Here is a 17,929-nt window from a genome sequence, read left to right on the forward strand (position 1 = left end):
CCTAGCCCCCCCGGCACATAAACTATTGCAGAATAATTACTGGGGACTGAGGCGGGGGTTGGGAGACACTGTGGCCCTGTCCAATGACACCCCTGGACAGGACCAGTCAGGAAGGAGCTTACCCAACCACTCTGAGGCAGTGGTTGTGTGGCTAGCAGAGATGTGCTTGGCAGATCTGAAATGATCTGAAAAATCTGATGATTTGTACAACTTGAGACAGATAGCAATACATTACAAATATATTAAAACATAATATGGAATGTAACACAAATACAGATGATGTGCATGGTGTTAACAAACCTCCAAACAAGCTTCAATGCCATACAACACTCCTTCAGTAGCCTCCAACTACTCTTAAACACTAGTAAAACTAAATGCATGCTCTTCAATCCAACGCTGCTGGCACCCGCCCACCCGACTAGAATCACCACTCTCGACGGGTCTGACCTAGAGTATGTGGACAACTACAAATACCTAGGTGTCTGGTTAGACTGTAAACTCTCCTTCCAGATTCACATTAAGAATCTCCAATCCAAAGTTAAATCTAGAATCGGCTTCCTATTTCGCAACAAAGCCTCCTTCACTCATGCTGCCAAACATGCCCTCGTAAAACTGACTATCCTACCGATCCTTGACTTCGGCGATGTCATTTACAAAATAGCCTCCAACACTCTACTCAGCAAATTGGATGTAGTCTATCACAGTGCCATCCGTTTTGTCTCCAAAGCCACATACACTACCCACCACTGTGACCTGTACGCTCTTGTTGGCTGGTCCTCACTACATGTTCGTCGTCAAACCCACTGGCTCCAGGCCATCTATAAATCACTGCTAGGCAAATCCCCGCCTTATCTTAGCTCATTGGTCACCATAGCAGCACCCACCCGTAGTCTGCGCTCCAGCAGGTATATCTCACTGGTCATTCCCAAAGCCAACACCTCCTTTGGCCGCCATTCCTTCCAGTTCTCTGCTGCCAATGACTGGAACGAATTGCAAAAATCTCTGAAGCTGGAGACTCTTATCTCCCTCACTAACTTTAAGCATCAGTTGTCAGAGCACCTTACCGATCACTGCACCTGTACACAGCCCATCTGAAATTAGCCCACCCAACTACCTCATCCCTATATTGTTATTTATTTTGCTCTTTTGCACCCCAGTATCTCTATTTGCACATAATCTCTTGCACATCTAGCATTCCAGTGTTAATACTAATTGTAATTATTTTGCACTATAGCCTATTTATTGCCTTACCTCCATAACTTGCTACATTTGCACACACTGTATATATATTTTCTGTTGTATTTTTTGACTTTATGTTTTTTTACCCCATATGTAACTCTGTGTTGTTGTTTTTATCGCACTGCTATGCTTTATCTTGGCCAGGTCGCAGTTGTAAATGAGAACTTGTTCTCAACTGGCTTACCTGGTTAAATAAAGGTTAAATAAATAAAATAAATAAAAAATTAATACAATTACTACAGATAGTTAGCTCTATCAATGCTTTTCCTGAAAATGTTTATCTGATATTATAGCTAGCTAGTTGATGTTGTTCTATCTAGCTCACCCAAAGCAGGCTTTTCTCCTCCTCGCTGGTCTGCAGACTACATGATCATGATGTTGTGGCTGTAACATTTAACAGACAATAGAACAACAACAACAACAACAACTAGCTAACTATATCAGATATAAATTTTTAGGAAAAGCAGCTCATATAGCAAGCCAATAAAATGAATATCATTGCAATGGTTCGACATTGACATCTAGCTAGCTAATCAAGATAAAAAGGTGAGATCTTTCAGATTCTACACTATATGACCAAAAGTATGTGGACACCTGCTTGTCGAACATCTCAATCCAAAATCATGGGCATTAATATGGAGTTGGTCCCCCCCCCCTTTGCTGCTATAACAGCCTCCACTGTTCTGGGAAGGCTTTCCACTAGATGTTGGAACATTGCTGCAGGGATTTGCTTCTATTCAGCCACAAGAGCATTAGTGAGGTCGGGCACTGATATTAGGCCTGGCTCGCAGTCGGTGTTCCAATTCATCCCAAAGGTGTTTGATGGGGTTGAGGTCAGGGCTCTGTGCAGGCCAGTCAAGTTCTTCCACACCGATCACGACAAACCATTTCTGTATGGACCTCGCTTTGTGCAAGGGGGCATTGTCATGCTGAAACAGGAAAGGGCCTTCCCCAAACTGTTGCCACAAAGTTGGAAGCACAGAATTGTCCAGAATGTCATTGTATGCTGTAGCGTTAAGAGTTCCCTTCACTGGAACTAAGGGGCCTAGCCCGAACCATGAAAAACAGCCCAGACCATTATTCCTCCTCCACCAAACTTTACAGTTGGCACTATGCATTCAGGCAGGTAGCGTTCTCCTGGCATCCGCCAACCCTGACGGATGGTGAAGCGTGATTCATCACTCCAGAGAACCTATTTCCACTGTCCAATGGTGGCGAGCTTTACACCCTTCCAGCCGACGCTTGGCAATGCGCATGGTGATCTTAGGCTTGTGTGCGGCTGCTCGGCTATGGAAGCTCCCGACGAACAGTTCTTGTTGCTTCCAGAGGCAGTTTGGAGCTTGGTAGTGAGTGTTGCAACTGAGGACAGATTATTTTTACACGCTACGCGCTTCAGCAGTCCCGTTCTGTGAGCTTGTGTGGCCTACCACTTCGCGGCTGAGCCGTTGTTGCTCCAACGTTTCCACTTCACAATAACAGCACTTACAGTTGACCGGGGCAGCTTTAGAAATTTGACGAACTGACTTGTTGGAAAGGTGGCATCCTATGAGGGTGCCACGTTGAAAGTCACTGAGCCCTTCAGTAAGGCCATTCTACTGCCAATGTTTGTCTATGGAGATTGCATGGCTGTGTGCTCAATGTAATACAACTGTCAGCAACGGGTGTGGCTGAAATAGCCGAATCCACTAATTTGAAGGGGTGTCCACATACTTTTGTATATATATATAGTGTATCTCGTAGCAGTTAGCTCTCATCTCGTCTGGGCATTGCATCAGCCAGATGTAGCAACTGCACATCTAATCTTCCCCATCCCCTCTTGTCTTGATTCTAGCCTGTTCTCCTCAAAATATTATTAGTTGCTAGTTAACGTTAGCCAACGTGAGCAGATATCTCAGCTTGCTAACTAGCAAACTCAACCAACTACACACCAAATATACACAGAGCAAATCATTATTTTTATAAACTGTTAGTCTCAACCAAATGACAAGTACATAGCTAGACCTATTGCTCTGATCCACAACGTAAGAACCACTAGATACAGGCTAGCCAAAAGGCTCTAATGCTAGCTTGCTAACTAGTCATGTAATGCCAATAGAAAAGGCTAGCTAGCTAGAATCAGTTTTGTAGCGGTTATGCTATGTGGAAACACTTGTTTTTAATTATTCCCTTCATCTTCCTCACCAACCCCTTGTTGTTGCTTTCAAATTCTGTTAATATCATTTAGCTAGTAATTTTAACAAATGTGATCCATATTTAGCACATTCAGTAGAAAGCGTGCTTCCAGACCGAAACCCTGTAAAACGTGACAAAACTGCACATTTTAGAGTGGCCTTTTATTGTCCCCAGCACAAGGTGCACCTGTGTAATGATCATGCTGTTTAATCAGACTCTTGATATGCCACACCTGTCAGGTGGATGGATTATCTTGGAACATTTCTGGGATCTTTTATTTCAGCTCATGAAACATGGGACCAACACTAATAATAATAATATAATAATATGCCATTTAGCAGATGCTTTTATCCAAAGCGACTTACAGTCATGATACACACTATGTGTATATTTATGTGTGTGTGTGTGTGTGTGAAGAAATATATATATATATATTCACTGAGTGTACAAAACATTAGGATTTTTAAGCCTTGAGACAATTGAGACATGGATTGTGTATGTGTGCCATTCAGAGGGTGAATGGGCAAGACAAAAGATTGAAGTGCCTTTTGAAAGGGGTATGGTAGAAGGTTTTAGGCACACCGGTTTGAGTGTGTCAAGAACTGCAACGCTGCTGAGTTTTTCACGCTCAATAGTTTCCCGTGTGTATCAAGAATGGTCCACCACCCAAAGGACATCCAGCCAACTTGACACAACTGTGGGAAGCATTGGAGTCAACATTGGCCAGCATCCCTGTGGAACACTTTCGACACCTTGTAGAGTCCATGCCCCAACAAATTGAGGCTATTCTGAGGGCAAAAGGGGTCAACTTAATATTAGGAAGGTGTTCCTAATGTTTTGTACGCTCAGTGTATATAAACAATATCTAAAGAAATCCACACCCTCTCTCTCACACACACACCCCTAGAGTATATGCAGTATAAGCAAATTCAATGGAGACTGGAGAGTGAGTCATTTTACAGCTTTTCCATCTTTCTCTGATCTTAAACATGTTCAAATCTTAATAGTTGTCGGGACTAATATATATATATATCAAAACAATATCTAAAGAAATCCACACACACTCCTAGAGTATATTATACAGCATAAGCAAATCCAATGCAAGTCAATGGAGAGTGAGGCATGCTACAGAATTGTCCCTCTTTCTCGATCTCCCTCTCTCAAGCACACGTGTGGACACACATACCACAGATATACACACATCACAGGAGGCTGCTGAGGGGAGAATGGCTTATAATAATGGCCAAAACGGAGCAAATGGAATGGCATCAAACACATGAAAACCATGTGTTTGATGTATTTGATACCATTCCGCTCCAGCCATTACCACGAGCCCGTTCACCCAAATAAGGTGCCACCAACCTCCTGTGACACACATGCTCCCACACCCATGGGGTGCGCAAACAAACACACGCACACACACACACACACACACCTGGAGGGAAAGCCAACAGTTCTGAATTGATTTACACATACAGGTCTTTGAAGCTAATCTTGTTGATTCTGATGTCCTAACTGGTTTCTTTGATTGAATGTTTAGTTTGTGGGAACTGTAGAATTGTTATTTTTTACCTTTAGCTGTGGAATAAACGCAATCAGTCATGATGTTTTTTTCTGATTGTCAATCACTTCAAAAAGGTGCTCCTGTAGGTTCCCCACACGCAGTGGTGATTTTAACATGTAAATCTTGGTGGGGCAAAAAAAGTTTTTTGACGCATGCCAGCAAAGCCACTACACAACACAAGACTAAACAATACATTAAATTCAGCCTCATTTACTGCCTTTAAAAAAAACATAGCTGATATGGCTGACTTGCTTAAACAAATGTGGCTTCTACTGACAATTGAGATGTACAAACTATGGCATAAGGGGACAACGAGTGGATAAGAGGCAATCCGTAATTTCGATTTAAGACATTAACGAGCGAGCTAGGACGGATGTAGTCAATCTAACTATTTATTCAGCACTTTTGAAATGTACTGCGACAAAATTCAGAACATGGGCCGTTCTTACAGTACTCTCCCTGTACATCAAGTCAGAACCATATGATAAATAAAGGGGGCATATAAGCAGACAATGAAAGCTCTTACAATATTCGATGATGACATTTCTTTGAAACAGGCTATAGGCTACATGTGCACCACCAAGTCAGAACAGTAAGCGAAATTAAGAGGGGAAAAGGGAACAAAGTATTAGGGTGAGGCATATGGGCTACTAACAGCTTACTACACAACATACACTTAGTATTACTTTTTTAGCTACAGTATACATATCTCCCTGGCATATTACATCATTTATGCAGCAGCATACAAGACATTTTGGACTCACCTTGTTGTTCTGTGCTCACTTTAACAGGAAGGTGGCGTGGCGGTCCTTCTTGGGCAAATTTTGTCATCAAAGATTTATGGTGCTTTTAAGACAACTGGGAACTCTAGGGAAAAAAACAAGTTTGAATCATGATGACGTCAGTGATCTTCAGGTCTGTGCTCTAGAAAGAGGCCAGAGTTCCCGACTTGCAATTCCGAGTTGGATGACCGTTCAAAACGTATTTTCCCAGTCGGAGCTCGTTATTTTCAGAGTTCCTAGTTGTCTTGAACTCACAGAAGTCAGATTTCCCAGTTCCGAGTTTCCAGATGTTTTGAGCGCGGCAGAAGTCATGCTGGATTGATAGCATGGCCAATGTTGAATGTTTATCCTTTTAAGCTTGGAAAAGAGACCCTTAAACCCAGACTTGGGACCACACACCCACTCCACTGAATAGCAGGCTAGTGATTGCTTTGCAGTGCTTGCAGTTAGCCACTGATTCCTTCCAAACCACTCATTGTTGAATTTGCGATTTCCAACTTGTTGTATAATGTTTGTGTCCAAAGGCCGATGAGCACGATACATTTTATCTATAATTTCTCTTCATTATTTCTCTTCATATGACAAGGATTGAAAATGATTTGCCAGTAGATTGTCGACTTGATTCATGATGATGACTGCTAGCTTGGTAGCTAAGATTTTGAAAGTATGATGTTGACATGATCAGTCCAATTAAATATACTGTAGATATAATGTGATTTGACGTCATTTTATCTGTGGCCAATGACATTGAGCCTTCTTGGATGGGCACTTCTAATGTAACTCTATGGCAGCACTCAAGGGGCTTGAATTTTCAAGCTCTACCCTTAGATTTGGCTCGTGAGGTAGTGTCCCCATGAGTGACAGAACACTGAGCCAATCACGGCGCAACTAGAGAACATTACCAACTCCTACCCTCCGTATCAGTGTTGCCAACTTAGTGACTTTGTCGCTATATTTAGCGAGTTTTCAGACCCTTCTAGCGACACATTTTCAAAAAAGCGACTAGCGACAAATCTAGCGACTTTTTCCGGTGTTATTGGAGACTGACGTGAAAGCACGTATCGTTCTTACTCTTCTCAACGAGCAGCGGGTGCTGCTGTGGGCCCCACCCCCATCCCAAAGCACTCACAGGCGGCCCAGTCCTCGCGCAGCAGTCCCTCTCAGCTGCAGTCAGAGCAGGAGATGTTCACCCCTCCGCGTCCAGACTGAAAATGAATCGCGCATGCGGGAAGCCGCCGCTGGCTGATCTGGCCCTGGCTTACATTCAGGGCGGGATGTAGATGTAGGGTGTTTTTTACTCACTTTTTGTTTCTCCCATGATGTTATTCCTCTCTCCTACAGTGTCCATCACAATTACATGCACATGGCCAATTATGCAAATCAGGTGATGACGTCATTTAGCGACTTTTAGGACAGCCAATAGCTACTTTCCTTACTGAGGAGATGGCAACACTGCATCCGTACAGAAAGCACTGAGCTAGGCTGAAACACCTGCATTTTGGAGCTGCCTTTCTCAAGAAAGCAAAAAAGAGACCAAGTTTGTATGCAGCTGTATTAACGTAATGGTTTTATAAATTTTTTTACATTGTTTGCAAACTGATATGTGACAAGTATTAATGTCAAAATAACATGCAAAACAGGCAACCCAAAAAAAGGTGGGGCTCAATGACGGGTCGCCACTGCCCACAGGTCAGCTGTTTGCTCACACGGCACCCTCCGCAATTACTATTAACCCATCCGACTATATGTGATAAAGTGAAAATCTGAGGCTCGCACCAAAACTTAGCTGCAAATACAGAAAATGCGCTATAGGATACAGTCAACGAAGGAAGAATGATTTTTCGACAGGGGGTGCAGGATTTTTTTTGCTGCCTGATTTAGATATGTTTCTGCTTATAATTTCCGAAATGTTTGTAGGCTATTTGTTAGTCAACATGTCTATAATTAGATACACGTAGCTTCTCTTTTGTCATTATATGGTACCCTAGAAGACTAAATTAACCCTTGCTCAACAGAATAATGTAGCCTAATAGATCGATAGAATGAACGCTCAGTAACATCAGTAACGCTTTCTCTGTCATCTTTCGCAGAGCAAAGACGTTTAAGGACTGAGGAGAAAATACAATAACGCAGAAAAAAAGTTTATATTTTCTGTGCAAAATGACCAAATGACATCAGTTTGACTGGTTGTAAGGAAAAAGAAAGCTGTGAAAACAACCCAAAGTGTTTCTGATAAGATTTCAGTTCGGCTTCGATGCATATATTATATGGTTGAAATACACTGCTCAAAAAAATAAAGGGAACACTTAAACAACGCAATGTAACTCCAAGTCAATCACACTTCTGTGAAATCAAACTGTCCACTTAGGAAGCAACACTGATTGACAATACATTTCACATGCTGTTGTGCAAATGGAATAGACAACAGGTGGAAATTATTGGCAATTAGCAAGACACCCCCAATAAAGAAGTGGTTCTGCAGGTGGTGACCACAGACCACTTCTCAGTTCCTATGCTTCCTGGCTGATGTTTTGGTCACTTTTGAATGCTGGCGGTGCTTTCACTCTAGTGGTAGCATGAGACGGAGTCTACAACCCACACAAGTGGCTCAGGTAGTGCAGCTCATCCAGGATGGCACATCAATGCAAGCTGTGGCAAGAAGGTTTGCTGTGTCTGTTAGCGTAGTGTCCAGAGCATGGAGGCGCTACCAGGAGACAGGCCAGTACATCAGGAGACGTGGAGGAGGCCGTAGGAGGGCAACAACCCAGCAGCAGGACTGCTACCTCCGCCTTTGTGCAAGGAGGAGCAGGAGGAGCACTGCCAGAGCCCTGCAAAATGACCTCAAGCAGGCCACAAATGTGCATGTGTCTGCTTAAACGGTCAGAAACAGACTCCATGAGGGTGGTATGAGGGCCCGACGTCCACAGGTGGGGGTTGTGCTTACAGCCCAACACTGTGCAGGACGTTTGGCATTTGCCAGAGAACACCAAGATTGGCAAATTCACCACTGGCGCCCTGTGCTCTTCACAGATGAAAGCAGGTTCACACTGAGCACATGTGACAGACGTGACAGAGTCTGGAGACGCCGTGGAGAGCGTTCTGCTGCCTGCAACATCCTCCAGCATGACAGGTTTGGCGCTGGGTCAGTCATGGTGTGGGGTGGCATTTCTTTGGGGGGCCGCACAGCCCTCCATGTGCTCGCCAGAGGTAGCCTGACTGCCATTAGGTACTGAGATGAGATCCTCAGACCCCTTGTGAGACCATATGCTGGTGCGGTTGGCCCTGGGTTCCTCCTAATGCAAGACAATGCTAGACCTCGTGGCTGGAGTGTGTCAGCAGTTCCTGCAAGAGGAAAGCATTGATGCTATGGACTGGCCCGCCCATTCCCCAGACCTGAATCCAATTGAGCACTGGGACATCATGTCTCGCTCCATCCACCAACGCCACGTTGCACCACAGACTGTCCAGGAGTTGGCGGATGCTTTAGTCCAGGTCTGGGAGGAGATCCCTCAGGAGACCATCCGCCACCTCATCAGGAGCATGCCCAGGCGTTGTAGGGAGGTCATACAGGCACGTGGAGGCCATACACACTACTGAGCCTCATTTTGACTTGTTTTAAGGACATTACATCAAAGTTGGATCAGCCTGTAGTGTGGTTTTCCACTTTAATTTTGAGGGTGACTCCAAATCCAGACCTCCATGGGTTGATACATTTGATTTCCATTGATAATTTTTGTGTGATTTTGTTGTCAGCACATTCAACTATGTAAAGAAAAAAGTATTTAATAAGATTATTTCATTCATTCAGATCTAGGATGTGTTGTTTAAGTGTTCCCTTTATTTTTTTGAGCAGTGTACTATCTATCAGCTTTTATGATGCTTTTAGGATGAAGACAGCACCTTTACAGATGGTATCTGACTGAGCATTGCATTCTCTCAAGATGCAGATATAAATAAATCATACTTCTCCACTCCTGTTCCCAAGTAAAAATGTTGCCTACATTTTGGTGTATCATTTTACTTCAAGAAATGCTTAATTCTGCAGAAGTTATTATTAAGGCTATGTAAGAGGTTATAGACCTACAGTCAGTGTCCAGATTTCAGTTTCCATTTAACCCATCTAAACAGTAGGCTACAGTTCCATTTACATGCCATAGGCCTAGTTGAAGGCCCGTGACTGTCGAATTTGTATAGTGCCTCACTATCATCACACATAACATAGCTGGCACTGCTATCATCCTCTTTTACCACTTCACCAAATATTTAACAAACATTACTTTTCTGGCCCTCCCTTCTCTTTATTTTCATCTCTCCTTTAGCAGCTTTTGTTTTATTGAATTAAACTTCGACAATGTCCCTTTTGCCTTTGTGGATTTACATTAACTTTTTCTGCCCATTCCCAAAAGCATTATTTGGCGATTGGCGCATACAGTTAAGCCCTACAGTTTAGGTTTATGCACTAATACCAGGTAGACTAAAATAATGAAAGAAAAACCTCGATATACTGTAGCCTGTATAAATTGCACAAGAATTATACATTTATGGATTTTTAAAGATATTGTTTCTTTTTATTCAACCCGCCACCCACCCGCCCTTCAGCCACACAATATTGAATGACCCTAAACCCATCTGCCCCGTGGATATAACCGCAGGGTCTGCAGGTTATGAATCAACCCGCGCATCACTAACCTGCGCACATTCGTCCACTCACAAAATAATTCCAGCATCCAATCCCCAACAGTGCACTGTGCACCCGCAATTTGATGAATGACATTCTGCGATTGTCATTAGGCCTACAACTGAATTGATGAGTCCACTTTTGTCCACACGCGCCTCGGTTCTCGGCCACTCATCTCCATCTTGTCTATGCGCATCTCGGTTCTCGGCCACTCATCTCCATCTTGTCTATGCGCATCTCGGGTCGTGGCCACTCATCTCCATCTTGTCTATGCGCATCTCGGTTCTCGGCCACTCATCTCCATCTTGTCTATGCGCATCTCGGGTCTCGGCCACGCATCTCTGCCTTGGCAAAAGGTAATTGTTCTCCTCTAACCACAACGTAAGTTGGAGCGTATACCACCGGGTTTTAAGTCAATTCGCTAATTTTTATGTGGCTGACATGCGGGAATGTTAAATAATGGTGTAATAGTCCATAGTTTTATTGCCATTTTGTGGTAATTGTGATATGCTCACGTTTTACTGGTACGGCATACCCCCACTATTTCATACTTCCAGTGTCATTCTTAAAATGTCAATTTGGCCTGTGTAGACACTTGTACTATGCTGACACCAAATGTCATGCATTTACACCAAACATAATTTGTTCAGTGGTGCATTTTGATATTGACATGAATGGGTTAATGAAAACACGCAGAATAGAGTGCACCAAATGTATGTCTAAAAATATATTTTTTATTTTCAAAGATAGCATGTTATCCAAATTGATTAATAAATAATTCAATATCACAAAATTTATATCCAAGCCGTTTCAGAATGTCAACTTTTTTATTAATTTATTTTAAAACAATATTAATATGTTAATCTTATTTTTGATGGTATACACAGAGAAAAAAACAAGCCATACAATATTCAACTGTGCAACACCAACTTGCTGAACTGAAGAAAATAAAAACCTCAGCTCCCCCAATAAGACACTTCAATAATGTGTTACAAAATACTTCTGTTTGTTTTACTTTAAAATCATGTGACATACATACATACATACATACATACATACATACATACATACATACATACATACAAACACATTCAATCTATTTGACATCTTATAAATTAAACAACTATATAATCTAAATAAAAAGTGTACATTCTATAATACAATATTTTCAATTAGTTTTCTGCAATGAAATGGCTTATGTACAGTACCAAGTTCTGTTTTGTTTTTGTTTTACTTCTTCCTGGCAAATGTTATACAGTGTGCATTCATGGACTCTCCACCCCATATACTGCAAGGATGCGCAGTCACCTCTAAAGGTCACAAATGCAAAAATCAAAGTCACAAAAAGATTGACACTTGATGAAGAAGCTTAACATAAAAATATAGTCAAACGGTGAAACAAAAAGTGTGTCTTCTACTGCTGGGGAGACAGATTCAATAGAATCAAAAAGAGAGAAACAGTACCATTTGATCTAGTGTAGCAATCACAATTAACAAACACATACCAATAAACATGAACATTTGTATAAACTGAAGCAATACATAGCAAACACACAATGGCTATCAGTATGACCTCAAAACTTAGAAAATCATCTGTGGGACTGGGTTCATGGAAATTGAATAAATGCCTGTGGATGCAAGTGGTGGCAACTAAAGCACATTCTTTACATAAGATGGAGGATAAACTACAGTTAGCTAGAGAGCACACTGGACAATTGTGAGTCCATGGTTTGCTCTTATTATATGAGCTTGATCATTAAACACACTACATGTTCCTTCAACCAGCTTCAAAAGGCAGTTTACCATATGATTGGGCATTGAGCACATTGAACCAACAACTGAGTTTTGTTCTGAATGATAAGGTTGAGTGGAGGCCAACCTAGGGACACATTTTGCTGACAATCAACAAACAGGATTTGAAAAGGATTGGGTATTTTAACAGGACTGTTTCTAAACAAATCTGCATGTGGGTCTTGAATAGTCACTGTTGTGTCTTTAGAGTAATAACGCACTAACACAGTAACTACGTTGAAACAATGTGTTGCTCATATCACTTTTTTTAAAAATTACGTTGGGCTGACCCCAGCAAGAGGCCAACAAGTTTTACTGAATCTAATATGGCCCCCTTTCCTGATGCCAGCATCACTCTGAGACCAGTTGACCTGTCTTTTAGTGTGGATTAAGTAATTCTAACAAAGTCTTTAGCAGATACAAGCTGTACCACAGTAAAGACACTGCTGATATTCATGGTTGAAGGAATGTTAAAGATATTTTCATACAAAAATATTTCCATTTAATTCACATAGTACATTAGTTTATAGTATACAACTATATCTCTTCTTTTTTACATGAGTACATACTTGTCTAGAAACAATTTCAACAGAATAAATCATTTTTTCAAAATTAACATTGCACATAATAAAGGGTAAAACGGCACATACTGTAAGAATTGTAGAACTTTGTTTGATCTCTTAAAACAAAATGAACAGCACCAGTCTTCGTGAGAGTGACTGTGACCGATGAAGTGATATGTAGTATTATTTGAAGTGGTCAGTTTGATTGTCATATACATTAGTGGGCCATTTGTCTCTGGTTAGTATTTTGTTCATACACAGTATTTCTAAAATCACCAGTGTATGGACACAATTACTCATACATGGACAAATACACTTTTAGTCTCTAGTCATTCTGCTGAATTGCAAAGATTGACTACCAAATATAAACAATGAAACTGTAACCAGCAAATTCTGAAAAGTACAAATTCTTAATGTAATACTGAGAATATTTGTTTCCACAGATAACCTGAGAAAAAAATTACATTATGAAAGCATACATAATCAATGTAAGAAAACTACAATATGTCTTCCTAATCATTGCAGCATCTGTTACACTTGATACAAAACAATGAGTCCTTGGGTGATTTGGGCAACAAACTACCGTTATTGTGCTGTTAGTAGTTTATTCTTGTGAGCCAGTTAAGGCATTAAGACCTTATTGTCTTATCTTTAAATGCCTGATTAAAAACGCACCCAGGAGAACAGCTTAAATTTGTTTAGAAATATATGGTAAATGAACAAACATGCTATGGTAGTCTACTAATAATGTTCGCTCTTTCCATTAAGGTGTGGATAAACAATATGAAGCCTGATTTTTATGAATTATTGAATACAAATGTTGCCATAATTAAATTGGTACTATTCTTCGCTTTTAGAAAACAATTCTAAATATTTGATTCTATAATTAAAATAATAGTCATTGTATGAGGACATTGTTCCAGTTGCTGTGTCAGTCATGAACATGATTCCCCCCCCAAACATGGGACTAATATTGTTGAGTGGTGAATATACTTAAGTGTTTAATAATGATATCAACTATGTCTGGGAGTGGCTGACTGAATGTTTGATGAAAAAAACGACATGTCCAACATCAAAATGAATCCCTTCCTTTACATTTCCTTGTGGGAGAAAATATTATGTTTTATAGGTTTGTAAAACTACTGTTTCATAACAGTCTTCCTATGTTACATACTTTTTTTATGCAACAACTGCACAGCAAAACCCTAACCTACAGACACATAAGTGTTTTTCATGTGAAATGAAGTGAAATGAAGATGCAACTTTGAAGGAGTAAATGCTCACTGCATGCGTTTACTCTCTGGAAACAACAGGACATATGGTATGAACACAGTGCAGTCAGTGCACAATTAGACTCACCTAACAATAACCTCTCTTTTTGTTGAAAACACATCTGCATGAAAACACACAGCAGCACGGTTTTCCTGTTGATTACTTTGATAGTGTTTTCCATCCAGCAGTGTCATGATGAAATATGACGAATAAGCATGGCCCCCAGTAGCTCTGTGGAAAGAGATGGTGGTGCAGCGAAGCGAAGCCCTTCAGCACACTGACTCCTTTTCCATTTCCGGGAGAGCTGTCGCCTTGGGGGCCACCCCCTGTCCAAGCAGCCTCTGCCTGTGGTTCAACCCAGCATGTGGTACAAAAAACGCTTTGTCTAAAAAGGGTGGCTCCTTATCAGAAGTAAGGTCACCACAGGCATATTTTCATTTTCATGTTTTTTTTTGCTGTGGAAACAAAGCCACAATGGCTTCTTAAACAGTGAAGAACACAGCACAGCATGGTACCAAATATGCCTCTCTGTGTCTTCTATGCATCCCATAGAATTCTGCCCCCGAACCTGTGACAATACGTTTCAGGGAATATCTCACCACTCTGTTTGTGTCTTCGGTGCTACTGAGTGAGCATATTTCGGAAGTCTGAAAGGCTGCCAGTCTGGTTTTGGGAATATTGGTGTTGCCGTTGTTGCTGCTGTTGTTGTGGTTGTTGTTGCTGCTGCGGTTGTTGTTGAATATAACCCACAGTACCTTGCTGTGGGACATTAGTGGTGTGGAAGAAAGCCTGAGTGGTTCCACTGTGTAAGAGTCCTTGGGGCTGCATCTATCAACAGAAAGGGATCAGGGCATAAGTGAGGTGATACTAGTTGTACAGAGTGAGCCAAACCCCCCCAGCCCAAGGCCTGCTATCACACTACTGCAAGTAGTAGGACTACTACTGTACCTGAAAGAACTGCTGGGGCTGCTGCAGCTGCAGAGAGTGCTGGCAGGCCTGCTGCTGAGCATGGTAGGCGGGCTGGGCCTGGTGCGTGATAAAGCTGTTGTGAGGGATCATGATGGAGGACGTGAAGACGGGAGAGGGGACCAGGACAGCGTTGCAGTTCACCTGCTGCATGGGGAACGATGGGGTCATCATCTGCTGCTCCAGGGTGTATCTGGGAAGGGATGGGTGCAATCAACAGGTCAAATATGTTTACTATGTAATAAACTGAGTGTACAAAACATTAGGACAGAGTGACCAGGTGAACTCAGGGGAAAGCTATGATCCCTTATTGGTGTCACTTGTTAAATCCATTTCAAATCAGTATAGATAAAGGGAAGGAGACAGGTTAAAGAAGGATTTTTAAGCCTTGAGACAATTGAGACATGGTTTGTGTATGTGTGCCATTCAGAGGGCTCTATTTTCAGCTGGCGTTAAGGCGGCGCTAGTGTCAAATGCATATTAATTTGCAATTTTGTCATGTAAAAACTGGTGCACTGGCATTTTCCGCCCTAACACCATGTTCAGTAATTTACCTGTCTTATATCAGCTCGCTTGAGCTCAGATGGGCAGGATGGAAATATTTGAAGTGTCCTTAAATACATAATCCAAAGTGCTAATGTTAGGCAGCGCTGATAGGGATATTTAAGACCAACCAAAAGCTGGTTATGGCATGAATTTTGACAGCGGAAAGGCAGCCTATCCAGTCGTGACACACACTGCCCATATGCGCATGGAACAAGAGTAGCCTAATTTGCTTTTGGTGCCTGTATAATTAGTATTTAGAAACATTTTGTCCTGCCCAATGCAGTTGCGAAAAAGTCAAGACTGTTGATAAAGGGTTTGGATCCTGAGACTGCTTTGAAATAAATCTTAATCACCAAAGCTTTATTAAAACATCAAGTTTGAAAGGAGTAAAACAGTGAGATGACATTCCCTTTTTATCTATGCATTGTAGGGAGGCCCGTTATTTTAGCCATGCAGGTCCCGTTTTGGACGTGCGTAAAACCCCCTCCATGATGTAAGCTACGTGTCCATGGCCATCATGAAACGAGCGATGAGAACCTCTGTACCATTGAACCTCGTATTTAGAAGTTATTTTCCTGTGACCCTAGGCCTACTATAACGAAGACTGGTTCAACAGCAATGAGTCTTTATCCAGGCGATTTGATGATATCATTACATTTTACATGTATTTATTGTTGTTATAAAAAATTTAAAATAAAGATTGCTTGATTTTCATTTAATTTTATTAGAACCAAACTTAGTAGAATGATTCACCTTCCTGGTTTTATGGTGACAACTCTGTGGCGTGCATGCAATGCAACTCCTGGAGATGTGTGAATACGATCTGATCTGTAAACTAGTTCCGATTATGTTCATAAAACATATTTGGGAGCTGTATAAAGGTGAGTGGACATTCTCCCTCTCTCTTTATATTGGATCCAGCTACTGTGAAAAGTTTTGATGTGCGTAGATCCCTCTATAGTCAGAGTTGTTTTATTATGATATGCCCACGGGAGAAATTATGATGCCTGTAAGACATAGCCTATTTAAAACAAGTTGTTGTTTCGTTTTGTTTCGAATTTCATTTTTTGCCTAAATTCTATTTTTAGGCCTTTTCAATAATTAATTTAATCTTGCTTATTGACAACGTTTGCCATGTCCATGATCAGCCATAATGCAATTTACAGTAGGCCTAGTCCCTATATCAGAGTGAATGCTATTGAAGCCATGCAATTACTTAGAACAAGTGGACTGCAAATGAGTTCTAGTTAATGTATTTAGCAAAGATAGGTCTACATTTTGTTATTTCGTTTCTGTAAGACATTTAACAAACTATAATGGACTAACATTGGAATTGGAGTTCATTCAATGAATAAAAGACCGTAAATACACAACTTGAAGCAACCACATATTTCGCCATGGAGCACGTTCTGATTGGCCAGTGAGGTGCCAAGCCTCGACACACCCACAACTTGTTATTTGTAATTTATTCTGTACATAATGTTTCTGCCACCGTCTCTTATGACCAAAAATAGCTTCTGGAAATCAGGACAGCGATTACTCACATCGTATTGGACGAAGATTTTTCTTCAACGAGTCAGACGCGAAGGATATCCTACAGACACCCGACAAGGCCCAAATCCCCATCAATCACATGAGAAAGAGAGTGATATCGTGAACGTAGGTCGGGGTGCCTTGTAAGGATCCGACGGCGAGCGAGTAAACTGCCTCTTCCATCAATCCTATTAGCCTATGTTCAAACATTTGAAAATAAATTAGACGACCTAAGATTACGTCCCGTTGGTTATCCTACCAACGGGACATAAAAAACTGTAATATCTTATGTTTCACCTAGTCGTGGCTGAACGACGACATGGATAACATGCAGCTGGCGGGATATACGCTACATCGGCAGGATAGAACGGCTGACTCCGGTAAGACAAGGGGTGGCGGTCTGTGTATATTTGTAAACAACAGCTGGTGCATAAAATCTAATACTAAGGAGGTCTCGAGGTTTTGCTCGCCTGAGGTAGAGTATCTTATGATAAGCTGTAGACCACACTATTTACCAAGAGAGTTCTCATCTATATTTTTCGTAGCTGTCTATTTACCACCACAAACCGATGCTGGCACTACGATTGCACTCAATGAGCCATATAAGGCCATAAGTAAACAGGAAAACGCTCATCCAGAGGCAGCGCTCCTAGTGGCCGGGGACTTTAATGCAGGGAAACTTAAATCCGTTCTACCTAATTTCTACCAGCATGTTAAATGTGCAACCAGAGGGGAAGAAACTCTAGACCACCTTTACTCCACACACAGAGATGCCTACAAAGCTCTCCCTCGCCCTCCATTTGGCAAATCTGACCATAACTCT

The 17,929-nt window shown here is 41.5% G+C and overlaps 1 protein-coding gene across 5 annotated transcripts in view; it reads right to left on the reverse strand.

The window, feature by feature from the left end:
* Positions 1-12,500: 12,500 nt before the first annotated feature.
* The window catches only part of LOC311143225 (neuronal PAS domain-containing protein 2-like), a 59,208-nt gene continuing 53,779 nt past the window's right edge, over positions 12,501-17,929 (reverse strand). For all 5 annotated transcript variants that reach the window (XM_084179034.1, XM_084179035.1, XM_084179033.1 and 2 more), the window contains 2 exons: positions 15,010-15,220; positions 12,501-14,889 (listed from right to left, as the gene is read on the reverse strand). In XM_084179034.1, coding sequence (XP_084035160.1) covers positions 14,683-14,889; positions 15,010-15,220 — 418 coding nt within the window. In that variant the 3' untranslated portion in view covers positions 12,501-14,682. The remainder of the gene's footprint in view (positions 14,890-15,009; positions 15,221-17,929) is intronic.

The sequence above is a fragment of the Coregonus lavaretus genome, assembly GCF_964263955.1.
Source record: "Coregonus lavaretus genome assembly, chromosome: 15".
NCBI lineage: Eukaryota > Metazoa > Chordata > Actinopteri > Salmoniformes > Salmonidae > Coregonus > Coregonus lavaretus.